General features: G+C 38.1%; 1 protein-coding gene across 1 annotated transcript in view; it reads right to left on the bottom strand.

The window, feature by feature from the left end:
* Positions 1-243: 243 nt before the first annotated feature.
* The window catches only part of Vwc2l (von Willebrand factor C domain containing 2 like), a 159420-nt gene continuing 140882 nt past the window's right edge, over positions 244-18781 (bottom strand). Inside the window, exon 4 of the mRNA XM_013157325.3 lies at positions 244-9260. Within this exon, the coding sequence (XP_013012779.2) occupies positions 9112-9260 (149 nt within the window). The 3' untranslated portion in view covers positions 244-9111. The remainder of the gene's footprint in view (positions 9261-18781) is intronic.

Here is an 18781-nt window from a genome sequence, read left to right as displayed (position 1 = left end):
CCCTGCAAAGCCACATCAAACAGTAATGAGTGCACGTGAATGAAAATAAAGTCCTCTCAAACAGAAATGATCATCTAGATATAAAAACCAACCAACCAACCAACCAAACAAACCACCCAAAAAACCATTGCCCAAACAAAGAAAAAAGTAAGCTAGTGAAAGAAACCCAAAGCACATGCTTACGTCAATAGTTTTCACATTTAATAGAAAATATGTACATATTTTTCATTGTTACTTCAATAATTTTGGATTCCATGGCAGCTTGGCTTTTGTGTCCTGCTCTCACTCGCCTATGCTCATGTGTCCTATCTCTGAAATCAATGGGCCATGTGAGCCACAAATGATTAGAGATGGGAAATTAAATCTATGAACAAGCAGAACTAATGAAATGCTTCACGGTAAAGCAAAGGTGGGGTAAGAATTTCTGTAAGCTAAATAAGCCTGCATTTGTTAGGTACAGAAGAGGAAACATTTATCGAGTAGATGGAGACATAGCAAGTATTTGATCTTAATGATACAGCCATCAGTCTGCCACAATATTTATAGCTTTTTACATTTCTGTACATGTTTCGGTCTTGACTAGTTATACATAGATACAAATATACACATTTATATGCACCTTAGCCTTTTTATACTCGCAATTTGAAAATCATATACCCTCTATTTATATACCAGTAACCTTAAAATACATCTGTAAGACATTGCCTAGTATCTTTTTATTATCTGCTTGTGAAATTATAACACAAGAACTTCTTGACAATTGATTTTCAAGACAAGTCTTGTAGCTGGGTATTGTGGCGCATGCCTGTAATCCCAAATCTCTTGGAGGCTGAAACAAGAGGACTGCTCAGTTTGAGCCCAGTGTGATCTCATTAACTTAGTGATTTAGTGGCACTCTGTCTCAAAAAAAGAAAGAAAAAGAAAGAAAGGAAGAAAAAAAGAAAGAAAGAGAGAAAAACCTGGAGCTATAAATTAGCATGAAGGAGTCCTGGGTTCAGCACACACACACACACACACACACACACACACACACACACACTCGCAAACTGGTATCAGTTTTGCAGATGACCCTCATGATGTCATCTTCATTCCAACATCTCTTGCTTGCTAACTGATGTTTTAACACTGCCTCCAGCCTTCTTTTCCACAACTAAGCCCAGTTTCAAGTAGGAGTTGAATAGATAAAGCCAACAATACTCAACTGCTGGAGATGGTGTTTCCCAAATTCCTATAGAGATGCAGGTTTTAATAAAATACAGTGCACTTTGAACCCTCAATGGGTAGGGGAAAGGGTACTCCACTGGCCAGTGAATTGACCATAGGAAAAAATGTGCTGATGTCAACATGACAAATGATTCTTTTGCACTGTGGGAGTAACCTGTCTTTGCTTTAAAAACAATCGTTCCAGGGCCCTGGATTTGTGCCAGGGCACATACTTATTGATGTGAATGGATCTCATCACTAGCAGTTGCATGATCTGAGCTGTGTCAGCAGAAGTGCTCTCTTATAAACTCTAAGACTACACTGACCATGTTCTTTGTTGTTCACTTGGTCTGTTTCCGTTTTAAATTATAGACAACAACCTCCATCTCCCAGAAAGTCTCCCTGCAGGCCAGGATGACCTGTGTTCCCCCTGGCCCTGTTCATACTGAGAGCACTGCCGGTTCTGTTGTTGCAGACTTGCCTTTGGTTTGGCCCACCACATTGCAAACTCCCCAAGGACAGGGAAAAAAATGTAACATTTAGTTTAACCACAATGCCTACTTTCTAAGCTGGTAAGTTTTTCTTTTTTCTTTTTTTTTAATAAATGAATAAACCTTGTCATTATATAATACATAAAAAGGAAAAATTGCTTGCAGAGATCTAGTTAGCTGTAACAACATAAGGAAGCCCCAGAAAATTGAAGCATCGATTATATTAGTATAACACACCTTTAAAGGTTATATCTACTTTTGAGCTAAAAACATAATTGTAGTACTTGTCTTAACATCCCAGGCCCACGGTATTTGCATGATAAACTTGCAGTGGAGGAATTGTAGAGCTGAGATGGATTTTTGCATGATAATCGAAAGTGCGTTAGAAAATAGAGACTTCTGAAGTAGCTACTAAGTCATCAGGAAGTAGGTGGTTGATGGGAACTATGGCTTAGAGCCCAATAAACCAGCCTGTGTGGGTACCTTTCCCTTGAGAAGGTGGCTACTGTAAGTTAGAGAAGGACCATTCTACAAGATTAAAGGGATGCTATTAATTGCTATCGATCACAGGTCAACAAATTAAATTGCATCTGCAAATGCGTCTCTGAAAGGTCTAAATGAGAAATGCAGTTAATGGGTCTGGTTGACTCAATGCTGTGATTAATTAAAAATAAAATGAAACAAAACCCCCCACAAAGCCCATTTATACAGATACAATATATAACATACAGTATACAATATACAAAATACAAAATATATAAAATATTTAGTATATAATAAGATGGGATAAAGTTTAATATATACTATATAATAATAAATAATATACAATATGTAAAGTGGGATAAAGTTAAGCATCTTAGAAATCTCAAATTGAAAGTTTTTCCCAAGACCTCAATTGCTTTTGCACCCTATATGTTCTGTGGAAGAACAAATAAACAGAATGGCAAGCTAAATAATGCCTTTTAAAATTTTCCAGAATCCTGGTGAGCAATAAGAAAGCTAATATTTTGTATTCTAAACGGGCAAAAGTGAAGAGGGGTATCCGAAACTTATAAGCAACCTACAGTACATGAACAAATTCTGGTATGAGATTAATAATGTCTACCAACTAATAAAAAACCCAGTTATTCTCGCTCCGTCCCACTTTGACTTCTATTTCAAGAATACTCTGAAAAACTAAACATATGTCCAGAGGTGAACTTTGGCTATTCAAGTTGCACTTCTTCAAATCAGGATGAACACTGACAAACAGAAGCAGGGCGGGCTGCCGTGGAGGTGAGCATACATGAAGGTGATTCTAAATATCTGATGCATTGTTAGCATGTTCAGAATAAGGTGTGAGAATGAGGTCATGCACTCCCGAAATAAAGCCCGGTTTCCACATTGTTGATTGTTGTTACTGACATCAGTGTCCTTCTAGTCTGTTGAGCTAGCAATGTGACTTTTGATTCTTGAATCTCCATTTAATCTCCATGTGGTCTTGTCCCAGCTGCTCTGTTTGAGTCCCTCATGCTAGAAAAGATTCTCATTATTATTATTATTATTTTTTATTTTCTGGGCTGTTGTAACCCCCTCTCACCAGGGTCCCCACCTCTCTCTCCAGGTTTCAATTCATCTTACCATCTTCTGTCAGAATGACCTTTGAAATACAAATATGGCCATTTTATCTTACTTTTTGATGTCAGTTAATCCACAGTATCAGGAAAATTCACACCCAATTTTCTTAGCAAGATTTTTCAGGTCTTAACAATTGGATTTTCTTTCTAGTTATATCTCTCCTAGTACACTTTCATCTCTAGTCTCATACTGAAAGCACACCTCATGTTTACAACATAAAAAAATACATTATTTATTTTCTTTTCCACAAAAATCACTCCCTACATACCTGCCCAACTTGCACCTAAGCCTCTAGATTCAAAGCCATCTCAGGTCACCCTTATCTCCTCTGTTTACACCGGTCTCATAGTGATAGGTGATGTGTAATTGGGTCTTCTTATATGTGTCTCTACCTTTTGATGCTTTATGAGCATTATTCTGTTTAATATTGTCAACCATTTGATATAAAACTGCTTTTACCTTTTTCTAATGTGTGAGTCTGAGAAAAACTACAAAATCTCCCTGGACCTCAGTGTTCCTGTCAGCAAAGTGGAAAAACCAGTCCATAATTTCACGGCTTATGATGCTGATTGAACTAATGAATGCATGCTGTCGTTTAATGGAAAAGGCCCACTACGGTGTCTGAGACAGAAAAAGCCCAAGAAATGGTAGCAAACTACACCCAAATTCCTCTCCTCTCCTATCCACTTCAAATGTCTATTTATTTTGAAAAATACAAAGCTCAAACTTAATTCTAAAAGTATGGCTATTTGAAAGTACTCTTACTGAAAGTTAGTTTACAAATATGAGCCTGAGTGTTTCTTTTTTAAAAATTAGTTTTGGATTAAAAAATGATGAGTTGAAGATTTTCAAAAGTTAAAAAGAAAGCCATCATGTCAGTATTACAGTTGAAAATATTTAGACTATAAAATAAATTTTGAGGCTTTAAAATTCCAAGAAAGAAACACAGTTTGGCCCATTTAATTTTTGTTTTGTGAAAGGCACCAGCCATGTCTTGTTCATGGCAACTATGGGCTGTCGGGTGGGTAATGCAGAGCTGAAGGAATCAGGTGTTTATACCCAGCGGGGCAGTTTGAAGCTCACTGGGAAGTGTGAGCAAGCTAAGGTACAAAAGCCTTGTGAATATAGTCAGAAACATGTGAGTTTGTTGACTCAGAGCTACCATTTTGTCTTTCAAAGTCATGAAAATATTCTTTAAAAGAGTAACAATCCTAACATACGCGCTCCAACGACAGTGAACCGGGCTTGGTATATGCATAGCTCTCTGTCTTGTGCTTTGAGGTGGCTTCTCCGTGATGCTTGAGTCTGAATCGACTGTAAACAATCCTTTACAACGGGTAAGAAAGTCAAGAAGTGGCTGCAGGGGAAAATGAAACACAAGAAAGTCTAATCTTTTAGAAAAATGTTGGTCCAGTAGAAGTGTGAATTTGCGTCTTTGGGGACACGATATTGATGTTTTCTTTGTGTTTGGTTTTGTTGTTTCTTTCTCTAACAATGCATGAAATGATGGCAATTTATAAAATATTGTTTTATTCTTTTTTACTATGCATCAGGCAGTCTGTCTAAAGGAAAAAGAAAACCTGAGGAGAGCTTACACACAGAGGAAATGCTGTCCTTTGAGTGCTGGCCACCGACTACGGGTCTTGCTCTGGGGCTCTTTGGTACTCCTTAGAAGTCAATTGGTGGGAAACATCAGGTTCTAGGGGGAAGTATAACATGGAAGGTTCAAAAAATAATATTCCTTGAACAAATCCTCCAATAAAAACAACAAACCCCGGATGCTGTGAGAGCCCGTATCTGTGGACAGCAGAGCTTAAATCTGTACTTTGAATTTAAGAGTCAGAAAAACTAGATGCATGGTTAAGGGTGGTTTAGATCATGTAAGATTCATCCTCTTTTTATCAAATTTAAGACATTTGACTACAGATTAGGTGTTAAATGATACTCAGGGGTTACTAATTTCATTAGGTTTGATGATACATAACAGGTTTTGTGCAAAAATGTCACTTTTTAAAAAGATGATTACTATGAGTTGCAGGCTCATAAAGTGATATGATGTTTGATATTTGTTTTAAAGAAAAATTTGCTGGAGGAAAGGAATAAAGTATTATGTAAAATTTTGATGACTAAGGGATCTAAGCTTTGGGTAGATGGAAGAGTCTTGCACTATTTTCTTGATTTTTGTGCATTGAAACTTTTATGAGAAATTCCTGCTTTGCCGCTCCCTAACCCATGCACTTGGGTAGAACACTTAACTTCTTTATGTTCTGATTTTCTGCAGTGCAAAGGAGAAAAATCAGAACCCTCATAAAGTGACTGTGTGAATTGAACACAGGGCATAATCCAGGCCCTGACAAAGTGAGAATACTCAATAATTACAGGTTATCACTAGTACTGAATATGGACATGGAATCAGGAAAGGTTCACACTCTCATCGTTTGTCTATTTGAGCTCTTCTCTGATCCCTGAGTCAGCTTTGACTTGTCTAATGAGTATGAAAATGGGCACAGATACATTCTAAAACTAGTATTTAATCTTCATTGAATAAGGCTGCAATGAAATCTGTACTTTCAGATGAGAAAAGTCACCAAGAGCCATTCATTCAGTCATGAGGGTGGGGAAAGAGAGAAATTGGGGAAGAAAAATATGCCACAAACAATGTTTGCTGCTTAACACACTTTATATTTAACAAAATAATTTTTTAATAATATATTTTTTTACACATCAAATATTGTTGCTAGAGTCCCCTTTATACAGTTTAGTGTTTAGATTTTTTTGTTTTTTTTCACTAGTTTTCAGGCACACCATTTTTCAAAGATTTTAGAAACTGAATCATATTTTTAACAGGCATCAGCTGACAAACAAGATGTTGATCCCTTATTTAAACACAGCTGTAGTTAAAGTGGAGAACCAAAGACAGAAGAAAAATGGAGATACAGAGGTGACCCGGTGGCTATAAACAAAACCTTTGAAGGGAAAATAAATAAATAAATAAATAGATAAATAAATAAATAAATGGATGGCAGGTGAGACCAGAACTCTGCTGTTCAGAGTTTGGAAAGAATTTCTCAATGACTTGGATAGAAGGAAGTCATAAAATGTTGATTGGTCTGTGAGAAATTCTGTCACAGTATAGGTTCATCTCTCCCTAAAGGGGGAAAAATGTCAGCTACGGAGTCTTAAAGGAAACACTGGTAGTGAAAATGAAAACAAACAAAAAACCCCAAACTGAAGAAGAACAACAACAAAACTCTCCCTCTCTAGTTGGTAGCAGAGCCCACCGAGTGACACTTCCTGTCAGCTCTAAAGACAGTGTCTGCGTGGATGTCATCCTCCATTCTAGTGGATTCTTGCTGTGACTTTAACTGTGCTAAGATTTTGATGCAGAATTTCTGTACCTCAGCTTCCCAGGTGCACTTTCTTTCTGTTTTCTGGAAAGGACACAGTAGCTCCTGAATAATAGATAAGATACTATGCTACATGGCTCTATTAATGATATTTTCTGAGTTTCAGACCTTATTCCTGTCATTAATTATTGTTATTATTATTTCTTTCCAAGTGTGGATTTTTGAAGCTGGCAACAGGCAACCTCAGGGCAAAAAGAGCTCTATAATACGTTTCTGTCTAGACCCAAGCTGAGGTGTGGAATGCCTTTACTGTTGAATGCAGGCATAAATCATGCAGAGTTGTTCATGAATGATTCATGACTGTCTTTATAATGTATCCATAGTGGCAACTGAAAGGCACCAACCTTGCAGCAAATTGGTGTTCTAAGGGAAGGCGGCAAGATGTTCTTCCTCACGGTGGCACTGGCATGGCTATTTGTATCATAACACAAGCACAGTGTGCATAAAAGTGTCAGGTGCAACTCATCAGCACATTAATTTTGGAAATGACAACTCTTTTTTGATGACAAGAGACATTTCCAGGGCGGAGAGTTGACAATTTTAAATGAAAAACAAGACTAGAAATGGGTGTTCTGAGAGTGGACCTGTAGTGTTAGAAGAATTTTTCCTTACAGAGGAAACTAAACTTCCAGGCTGCTGTATGTGTATCACTCAGAGGACTCAGGTTCTCCAAAGCCATACAGGCAGGCAGAGTTTGCCTCCCTGGTGGAAACCCCTCTGTGATTATTCTAGACCAGTGAAACCAGGTGAAATCCTGTGCCCAAACCCATCCCTTGAGGACATTTGATTGTCACAAAGGGAACAGACAGAAGCCAGGCTCCTACTAAAAATGTTCAGGACCCCACTCCATGCACACAAACAAATGATCTGATGTAAATGTCAATTCTGCTAAGGTTGGGATGCGCTGTTTCAGAATACAGCACTCCACAGGAACCTTGGCGAACACTAAGTTGGGGTGAGAGAAGGTAAAGAAGGGACACTGATAATGAAAACAACCTTAAAGTATCCTCAAGGACCCTACTGGATCTGCACCAGGGTTTTTAGGACAGGAGAGCGAAATAAGAGACTAACTGGGCCATGTGGTCTCAGAATTACCAATTTTGCACTTGAACCGAGGTGGCATCAAATACCCTGTGTATTTATTTTTTTCTGTTACTATACTAGCAGCATTGCCAGGGCAACCTTGAGACTCTTCAAAGTTTCATTTTTAGTAGTTCAGTATCTAATATATACATTTAAAAAAATGTTCAACAAATGGAATTATATTGTGCAAGATTCACTCTACCCTAATCTTGAATTGAAATCAGCACTTGAGGTGGCAAGAGTGTCCTGAATCTGGAGTTTTGATTTAGGGTTGAGTGGTTGTTACTGCAACATGGCAAACACAGTCCTGAACCATAAAAACTGCGCTGTGTATCACTGACTTTCAATCAAATTGGAGCTCGAAAGTCAGAAGTGTTGAAAAGGATTCAGATTCACAGTGGGGCTACTCACCCTGGTTCTGGTGTTTGTATTGCCTGGTGACAGAGTGGGTTTACGGTGTGTTTAGTTATAAACCAAACTCAAGTCTGCTTCATGAAAAGATGTGATATCGAATGCTACAATTTTAAATACCTGTCTCTCTTTGGATTCTGTAGTCAAGTCCATAGTTTTCTTCCCCTATTCATTTGATTGGCAGTTTCAAGGTTTTGTGTATGAAATGTGTAGCTTGTAAGAATCAAATCGTAAACCTCCACATAATGGACAAAGTACCAGTTGATCTAGCCCCGCAGAGGGTCTATCTATGTGGTCACCCCTCTTTTCTTAGCTTACAGGGAATTATTCCCTTCAAGAGAGCGACTGGTTGGGTGCTCTTGCATCTTCCTGTAGAGAAAGGATCCTCCCCACCGATGTTTCTTTACCAAAACTTTTTGGACACAACTCAAAATTTACTGTGCAGTCAAATCTGGCCATTTAGATTCTAGAAGTGAAAACAAAACAAAATAAAACCCCCTACTGTAAGAGAAAAATGCCACGTGGGGTGTCCCGAAGAGTAAAATGGAGTAAATCAGAGAACTGTAGGCTGGGAGGTGAGAGATATCACCAGGAAAGGAGCCTGTGCAAGGCTATTTCTTTTTTTAGTTCCAGAAACCCAGTCATTAAGTCACCATCAAGCATTGGTAATTACAAAAGCAGTTTAGATAGCTGTATACTATATATATTTTATATAGCAAGAGAAGAAGAGAAATTTCCTCTTAGTAAAATATTCCTTTTGTCAACCCTAAAAGGTTTTTGCTGGTGACCCTGTTGTAGCTGGCAGGAGTGTGGTTTTTGTTCTGTCCTGTGTTAAACATGTGCAGTGTGGAAGCCATAGCATCCTCTCCTAAGAACTTGTCACGGGTTGGAAATTCGTCCTACACAGTCTGCTTGCCTTGGCATTCACGCTTTGAACACTGAGCGGGCTTCCACCAGTCCCCGTTGTGACAGTGACAGATGTTACATTCGTCCACTTTCACTTCGATGCCAGCCGGAATTATTGTAGTTCCTGCAAAACAGTTTGGACCTGGAACACACATAGGCGTTGATTAGTGGATTCAGTGTGGGAAGCTCCCAGTCCTCCCTCCCATGTCCCTTCCTCAAAAGACCTATCTTGCTCCCAAGCCATGAGCCAGTAGATCAGCTAAGCTAAAAACATATCGTCAAGGAATGTTCTAGCCGGCTCCTTTAAATTCAAATTCTCAACCTTTAAATTCAAATTCTCACCGTATTATCTTTTGCACACCTCCCTGTTTCTTATGTATATTACATATTTGTTTAGAAAGGTATTCACAGATCTTATTGGCTGCTTACTATGTGCAATATTCTAAATTAGGGTTCTATGGGTTGAATTTTATTTGTTTTGTGGTCCTAAGCGTAAGGGCTGCCAGACTGCACCCTCAAATGCAGTGCAGGATTGATAAATTCTGCATCCCTTTGTGGTCCCTACAGCTGGTCTTCTCCCTTCCAGCGCTGGGTGTGAGCAAGTGAGTTTACTCATCCCCCAGATCCGGTACCTCTGAGCTCAGTTCCTGGAATCACCAGTTTGTTTCTTGATAACAGTGAGTAATGCATGCCTGGATGATTTATTCATGGCCCCAAACAAGCTTTGTTAGGGGTTCATTTGATTTTCATAAATGGAGTTCCTTTAATCTGTTGGCTTTTTTTTTAAAAAAATGACCCAAACAGTTGGTTTTTGAAAGTCAGCAGGAATTTTATTTTACTTTCTCACATAAAGAAAAGCTCTACTGCAAATGTTATTTGCTCATTATAGATGTATATTTTAAAAATTCACCAATCTTTTATTTGTTTCTTGCCTTTCTCTATTTAATTATTTACTTATTTATTTTCTTGCATTCTGTTTTCATTAAGCCCTACCAATATAGGGGAGTTAGTGTTTTCAGTATTAGTAGATATTATTTCCAAAATTCAAATGGAATAAAAATTATATCCCAATGTTCAAAAGCATGATAGTGGGGTGGTACAAATTGCTAGTTTCTAAAAATAATTTCATAGTGGTTCTGAAGCACACACACATTTGGGCAAAGAGAGGCAACACTGAGTCGTGTCTAGAAGGATTTATTAATCCAGCATCACCAGCCACATGCCAAACATACCACAAAATAAATGTAGCGTATGTCAATATCAGTGCCCGGCTTTCACTTTCACACCACTTGAGAAAATGTAAGACTGTCTATACCACAAAACAAATGAAATCAAAGGCTATTCACAGTTCCTGTTCATTAGTGGAGGCTGGCTTTTCTAAAAAATGATAACTATTAAGTCCAAGTTTATTTATCAATGCAAATCTGTTTGATAGCTATGGCTCTACATGTCCATAGCTTTTGAGCTCTCAGCCCTTCGTAGAGAATGCCCCTACAGTAGTCCTGGTTTTCATAGGTCTTTCCTTCACTGTGCAACAAAATACCAGGCTGTGTGCCCAGGCACGGAGCACTATCAAGTTGGAAGCACAAACTGGGACAACTCTGTGGTTAACCAGCTGGTGAACGATCTCCCTTTACCCAGGAGGGTGTTTCTTTTTTCTGATCTTATGATATAAATCCCTGTCTTTCCTAATTGCTGGTTATTTGAGGATTACATTATTAACTCCCTAAGGCTGGAGATTTAAGTCATTGTAGTTTGATCAACTGAATTGTCTTTCGTGGCTATTTGTTCTGAACCCAGAGCTGAGAGAGGCTCCAGAGAGATTTAGAAGAGAACTTTACTAGGATATTGCTGGTTTGCCTGTGCTTCTTGATAAATCTTTCTTAGCCAGCAGGGTTAGGCAAAGTGGGATTTTCCAAAGTCACAGTAGCTTGAGAAATGGAATTGGATAGGACCACTATCTTGCTTGCTACCTCTCCCAAATCAAGCCTTTTCACTCCAATTCTATACTTTCAACTTTCCTAGAGGAGGCAAGAAAATATTTGTTTCCCTAAATAATGGTTTCTGAACAAAGAATTTCCTGAAACAGGCAGAATATGCTCCCAGGAGAGTTTTCACTGCTTCTTTAAGGAATTGGAGATCTGAGTGAAGAATCTTTGTGCGCACGTGCATGTAAATATGCTGTGGGCTCACAGAAGCATGGCAAAGCCCAATGGAATAATAACAACAAAAGGCAGGGAGAAAGATGTGAAAGGGATTCCTTAGCCATCACTGTGTGTGTCTTGAAAGGATATTTTAATAGAGGTCTGGTTTTCATATTTGACCCTTTCTACATATGTTGATAACATGCTATGAGCAATATTTTCTTGATTCATTTTTATTTATCATTTCCTAAGAGTCATTTGGAATTTGATGCACTTTCAGCTCAAGAAATATTAATTATATTGATGTTTAGAATACAAAGATCCTTTGCTGTGCTGGAACCGACTTAAGGCACTGCTTACAAATAACACAGTAAGCTTTCAATTATTGACATTAAGACGAGAAACATTTTACAGAATCAGAAATGGTCGTTTGATCTTATTAACTTCAATGCTAAAGTGGTTTTATTGATGCCCTTCTGAGAATCTCAGGTGTAATCTCAAGTCTGCTGTTAACAGTCTTATCTACTTAAACGTAATTTAGATTATTGTTAAGTGGAATGGTTGGCACTACTTAAAAAATTGTTCTGGTCTTAGTGCTTCCTGCCTAATAGTGGTGACAGCAAATGCTAATTTGCTTTGAGGATGTGAGTGCTCTACACGAGTTCTTACACAGGAAATCTGTCCATCTACCATCCTTTTATCTAGAGGCGGCTCTCTTTGCTGTCTTGGTCTGTGTATGGGTGAGTTGTTTAAAAGAGTGAACTAAGGAAAGCAACATATTTTAATGTAGGGACTTAGATTAACATCAAAAGGGAGCAATGAAAATGATTAAACTGAAGGTTGGCAAATGGGACCTCTGAGAAAATGTTAAAGGGACTGGAATCATTTAATCTAGAAAGAGAAGCTAGAGCAATAACTCAATAACGCTCAGAGAGCGAAGACTTGTTATGTGAAGAATGGTGACCAATCATTTATAATTTCTTCTGGGGCCTAGAATAAAAGGAAATAAAGATACACTGATTTTCAATGCATTGGAACACACACACACACACACACACACACACACACACACTCTCTCTCCTCAAAGAACCGAGAATTGAATATGAAAGTTGCTGACAATGTGATGAGATAAGTCTTTCTTGGAGAATTTTAAGAATCTTGGACAAGTCAGGGCTTGTAGTAGCTCAATGCACAGAATGTGCTTAGCATGCATGAGGCCCCGGATGCAATTCAACACCAAAGACAAAACAGCAACAAAATAATGTATGAAATGTTATCTTTCAGGTGTAATTTATATCATCAGTTTCTTGAGAGCAGGAACTGAATATCTGGTATTTCTAATAGTTCAAGTCTAATGCTATGTCTGGCAAATACCAAGAACTCAGTGTGTGTTTGTTTCACTGAACAAAATAGAATGAACTGGTTTGTTATACACTGGAAATGAACTTAATTTCTGAACCTGTAGATTTGACCTCACTTATTTATTAGGCTTAGTCCTAATAATTTAAAAGTGATGATCCAAAAATATAGTGAGTTTTTAAATTAAAAAGACCCTATTACACGAAGAGACATATTGCCAAGAATGATAGGACATGTATGATCAAAGCCATGGGGAGTATTTTGAAGGAGATGATTGGCAATGTGTTTTTACTGAAACAAATTCTATTTAAACACTCACTGTATTTTGTGATCTCATTGATTAAATATTTTTGGCAGTTCCTGTCCAATAAAAGCATCATTGTGTGTCTTTATCTATTTTGCTTTTTTGGATCTGGTATCATGTGATTTCTGGTTCTTCCTCAAAGCCAAAACAATCATGAAAGGTTAAATGTTTGAATTGATTGAGAATATTGAGGCAGTCTTGACAGTGCAATGAAAAATCACTCAAACAGGGACTTCTAGAATTCTTCAGCAGGTGGCAAGAATGATGGATAGGTGAGGTGGAGGATTTTGAATCATTTACTGTAATGAATTTTCAAAATTTAAATACCCACTATGTTTTGATCACACATGTAAGTCTAGGAATATTTAATAGTGAATCGAAAGATGTAGTGAAAATATCTCGAGCACTCACTTCATGCCAATAATGTTTCATTTAATCTTGACAACAAATAAAAATGTGCATACTCTTTCTTTCCGGACACTGAGATTCGCAGATAGAGAATGACTTTCCTGAAATCACACACACTAGACTTGTCTGGGATTAATGAGATGTAACCTATTGGAGGTTCTGTAACCTATTGGAGGTTTATAGTTGCCTAGGAAAAGAGGCAGAATTCCTGGAGTATATTGCCATGTTTCGTTTCCAGATCCTGAGCTTCTGATTGGAAACTTAGAAGTCTGGTTGGCTTTGGATACTGAGCATACAAACTGAGGTTAAAGGATGTGGTCTGTGGTCTGAAAAAAGTGAGGCTTTTTTGTGGATCTTTATACAGATGTTGATTTTATTTTGCAGTTTCACATAGTCTCCAAATGCAGTTTATTTAAAAACTAAGATAAATTTCTTATACAGAAGCATCTCAGGCAATGAGGCTTTCCCTGTGGTATCAGAGAATTTCCCTTGCTTAGGACATGGGTGAGCAAAAACCCTAACACAAGTGACCCGTAAGCTGGGAGACCTGGTTCAATGTGTGGTTGTGTGATTGATTACAAATGTGACTTTAGGCAAATATTTTCAGGCCCTCATATGATTTGCTCTCAAATTCTATTATTATTTTTGAAAATGCCATTTTTAAAAACTGAGAGTTGGAACTTGGAAGAAAGAGGGAAAGGTAAGTGTGGAAAACGTTTTCTAATGAAACACAAATAATTTTGCTTATTCTGTTTCCCTTGAGCACTTATTTCGCACATGTGTAAATAAAAAGTGGTTTGCAAAAACTTTCTACAGAAGACATCTTTCAAAATAGAGCGCTATGTGAGATATGTAAATGAAAAGACTCTGGCGATGTGGATGCAGGAAACCAGAGCTCTAACTCTTCAATACCGTCTCCTTCCACATGCTCACTGCTACTTCTGTGAGGAACCATGAAGCACCTGATAGAATAGCTAATGCTCAGAGATGTGACATTTGGAATAATTTTTCTTTTGCTTTAATAACCCAGGCCTTTGAGAAACTGGCAGAAGACAGAAAGATTGCTTTCACATCTGTGGTTGTACGAACTGAGCAGATTCACTCAGCCACTCAAGTTTTCTCCTTGGAAGGCCCTGAAATTTCTTACATGAAAAGATACTTCCTAGAAACTGGAAAAGGCAGTTGATGGCCACTCTCTTCCTTGCTGGTAATGTTAAACACCACCTGATTATGTTAATGAGTAACTGTGGAGCTTGAAGTAAATGTTCTGAAGATCACGGAGCTTTGGGTTGCAACAGACAATCTGCTCTAGCCCACTGTTATTTTGAAGGTGCTCTGTAAAATGATGAATTACCTGACCCTTTAAAGAAGTGGAAAACAGACTGGGGTTGGAGTGGTGAGTATAGTATTAGGAGGTCATGAGATAACTGTAATTTTTTTATTAAAATAAAATCAAAACTTGTCAAGGCAATGGTTTGGGGTCAATACTTCATTATTCACTTGCAAAAGCAAATTGTTAAATATTCAGGAATTTTATAAACTCATTGACATTAGTTTGTTGGCTGAATTGGCCATTGTCAGTGTATTTATGGCACTAAAGTCAGAGTGGTACAAATCAGGGCTTTAGCATCTGCCTCCCACTCCCCAATCCCAAGGCGGTTGTTAAATATTTATATGCATATCACTAGATTAGGGCTCCAGATTCTGAAACTTTTTGGCCATATTAAAGATTTTCATATTTATTTTAAAGCAAGAGAAGCCATTGGAGTATTTTATCTTTCTTTTTTATTGAAGGAACTTGTATCTAGAGAATACCTGAGAGTGTGAGTGTGAGTGTGTGTGTATCTATTAGGTAGAGATCTTGATTCTGTAAACTGGACTGATGTTGCCTGTGTGATCAGTCCATGGAACATATAAGGTTGTAATAAAAAGGATCTACTTTGATGGATGTTGGACTTCTGAGATTATAGATAAAGGCTAAAACACTCAGGCCCTGGCACTGTCTGATGGTAGCTAAATCATTCTTTTCTCCTTTGCTTTGAGGCTTTAGAAATATCTGCTGGATTGGTGGGGTCATATTATGTTAGCGCCAGCAATTAACACATTGACTTAAATTAATTGATCAGATTATTCCCTATAGAAAGAAAAATCCCAAGGGAAAAGGCCTCAGGAAATGTGTGATCTGACCTGGAAGAGGGAGGAGGAAATGGGCTGGAGGTAATTTTCTAGAAAGACAGTTTATTTGGGATTCAGTAAAGGGACAGAATTTCATGCAGTGTACTGAAAGAATCAGTATCCCTAGAATACCTAGAATAGCCAAGAAAACAAGGCGGAGGTAACACAGCTGGAGTAAGGGGCAAAATCAGCCTGCAGGGCCCAGAGGAGACCCATTTTGGATATAGATACAACAGCTGGCTGCAGCAGTCTCACCAGCACAGGCCTCTGAGAGCTGCTGTTATGTCCAATGGCACAACTGTCATTCCTACCAGCTCTGCCGGAACAGAGACTTTGTAGATCCACGCTTTGAGAAATTAGGAGCTTATAATTACAAATCTGCTGTGGGTACACCAGTGGGAGGTAACCTAGCCAAATACTGACTCTCCTGCACAAGGAAGGCTGAAACACGAATGCTAATTTTTGGGCTTTTCTAAGGGAGAGATGGGCTTCCTTCACCTATAGGAGAGTTCCAAAGTCACAACAGGGAGACAATTTGTTCTTTTTTGATTTTCTGAAGTGTGAGGAGCCAATGAAGGCAAACTTCAGAGGGCTGTTATTTACACTAAGCGTTAGGCCACTCCCATGTTCTGTTCTTGATTCTATAGTTTTCTCCGAATTTCTTAGATGAAATCCAGATCTTGGTGATAGAAGTCAACACTGTTAACACTTTTAAAATTCTTTTTAAAAGCTTTTCATGCACGACCTTCTTACCTCCTCCCATACACTATGATTTTCTTTTCTTTGTTTAGAGACACAACAGTTACACAGAAATGTTGTGACTTTTCTAGAGGCATATAGCTAATAAAAAATGGATATGAGATAAAAGAGCCATTTTTCATGCTCCATCCCAGAAGACACTGTTGATCTCTTCAAGTTTTGACAGCACTTAAGATGATGTGGTTATAATAGAGGGAATATAGAAGGAAACATTTAAGGTATTTTATGTTTTTATGAAAGTGTGTGTCAGGGAGAGGTGTGGGTAAAGGATGAATGAGTGAATGGATGAACAGGTGAATGAGAAGATCTCCTTGTAAAATATCTTGGGATATGGACCTGGAAAGCTTTATGCAGCCTTTTATGCAATAACTGGTTAGCAACTTCCTGAAAGTAGGATTTACTTCCAAGAAGCTTGTTTAGGGAGGAAGTCGGCTTGATTTCAGTGATTGGCCTTCTAGGCAACCATGTTGGCTAGAGGTACTTCAGTAGATGTTCTATCTCTATTACTTTTTAACCCAGGTGATTTTTAAAACTCAAGTTGTTTAACTTCTTAGAGTCTACAAAAGCCAGGCTGAACATGACCACTCTATAGGCATTTTATCAATTACTCTAGTGCTCCTGAAAAATCTGCTTCTGTGACTTTGTATTGCTTAATAATCCTCTTTGGTATATTTCAAGCGTTGGCTTTTATTTGAAAATTTATTATTGACACTTGATGTCTTTTAGAGATCAGTTGTAAATAATCTTCCTATTGTCTAAATGAGGCAGATTCCTATTGTGTAAAGCCATAAAGAGCCTATATTTGTTTGGCAGGCCATCTAAATCACTGTTTCAGCAAATAGTAGGCTTGTAGGCTTCAGTTCATTATTGAATTGGATTGTATTTGGTTGTGTGCTTCCTCTGAACTGATTTTAACCCTCTGCTGCCTGAAAATTGAGAGATATTATTGCACTATGGCAAAGCAAATCAGGTTTCTGAGCAGGTGAATTTTCAATTGTTAAAGTTTGGGAAAAATATTTCTTTAAATTCCAATAATTAGAGATGACTGAAGCTAAAACTGAACAAAATGATTTAAACTTCATAGTGATATATTTTACTGGCCTTCCGAAGTCAATTCCAGAGAGCAGAGCTGAGATTCCAGCTGCCCACTGGAGCCATCAGACTGGACACTGGAGTGGCTCTGTCCACCTGCTTTTTAGCCCCACCTCCCCTTGTTACTTCTAAACCCTTTTTATTAAACCTGAAAACAAAAAGCCTTCTCCATTTTAAGGTGGTTAGATTCAGGAAAGATTGTTTTCTCTGAGGCTGACCTAACAGTGACTATTAATCATTTTATTTGAAAATTCAATATTGCTGAAGTCCCACACAAATTTCAGTCTGAGAGCTCCAGAGAGTTTTCTGGCCCTTAAGTATGTAAGATTTATAGCTTGGTGTTCAATTAAATAAAACACAGGGGCTGTAGCCGGTAGAGGAAGGACACAGTCAAACTACACAATAGAGATGAAGGTTGGCAGCTTTTTTCCTAGTTAGGCCAATCAGCTCTTCCGAGTGGGTGAGCTCAGGTCCTGTCCTGCTTCACCTTGACAATGTGATCAGAAGGTGGCTCGGTTTGCCGTTTGATTCACTTCTTTGAACAATGGAGTAAATCTCATCTGAATTTTTCTTGCTGGAACGAGACTGTCTCCTTTTCTTAGAGCTCTGAGTGGTTTTCAAAACCATTTTCTCAGCAATGCAAAAGGTAGCTGGTTGATATAGTCATACCCATTTTTACAGCTGAGGACATGGAAGCTTGAAGAGACATCAAAGGTGAAGAGATTAGGACCCTGGCACCAGACTGTCCACATTTGACACTGCTTCTGGCAGGCGCTGGCTGTGTGAAATCAATATCCTCAGCCATAAAATGGGAATCATAATAAAATAGTACTTCTGAAGGGGCTAACAAATTAACATATGTGAGGCACTTAAAATAACACCTATTACATGGTAAGCTTAATAATCGTGAGTTGTTGCTATTTATAATTCTGAAGATTATTATTATTTGAGTTACAACCTGAAACTTTAAGTTTTTAAGCCTAGGTCCTTTGATTTTAAATCTAATCTCTTCTTTTCAACTTAAATTAAGGAGATTGATCTAATTTACATCAAAGTGAGAGGGCATGAAGCCAGGAAGTGTTTGTGGATTTTCTCTCAGGTTCATTTCTGTTTATGAAGAAATCAGACAGATCAAATAGCGGGTTATTTGGAAGGGTTAAGGATAGATAGAGTACATTTGCTGAATCCTTTGTTGACTGTGGCAGGGTTCCTGAGGACCAGGGTTTAAAATGGGGTTCTGAGACTGCTAATGGTTAAATGCTTTCATTCACTAGAAGGCAAAGGTTCAGAAACCTAAATCAGGAGTAAAAAAGAACTTGCAAGTTATGAAAATGGAAAAGCAGGCAAACATATATGTATCTCTTCTATCAATTTAGAGTGTTTCTCTGCAGGTCTTTTTTTGGTGCTTCAAAAAGGATGAAA

Source organism: Cavia porcellus, unplaced genomic scaffold, assembly GCF_034190915.1.
Source record: "Cavia porcellus strain 051 isolate PalLab524CR breed Dunkin Hartley unplaced genomic scaffold, mCavPor4.1 scaffold_26, whole genome shotgun sequence".
Lineage (NCBI taxonomy): Eukaryota > Metazoa > Chordata > Mammalia > Rodentia > Caviidae > Cavia > Cavia porcellus.
This window is presented reverse-complemented; position numbering and strand designations above follow the sequence as displayed.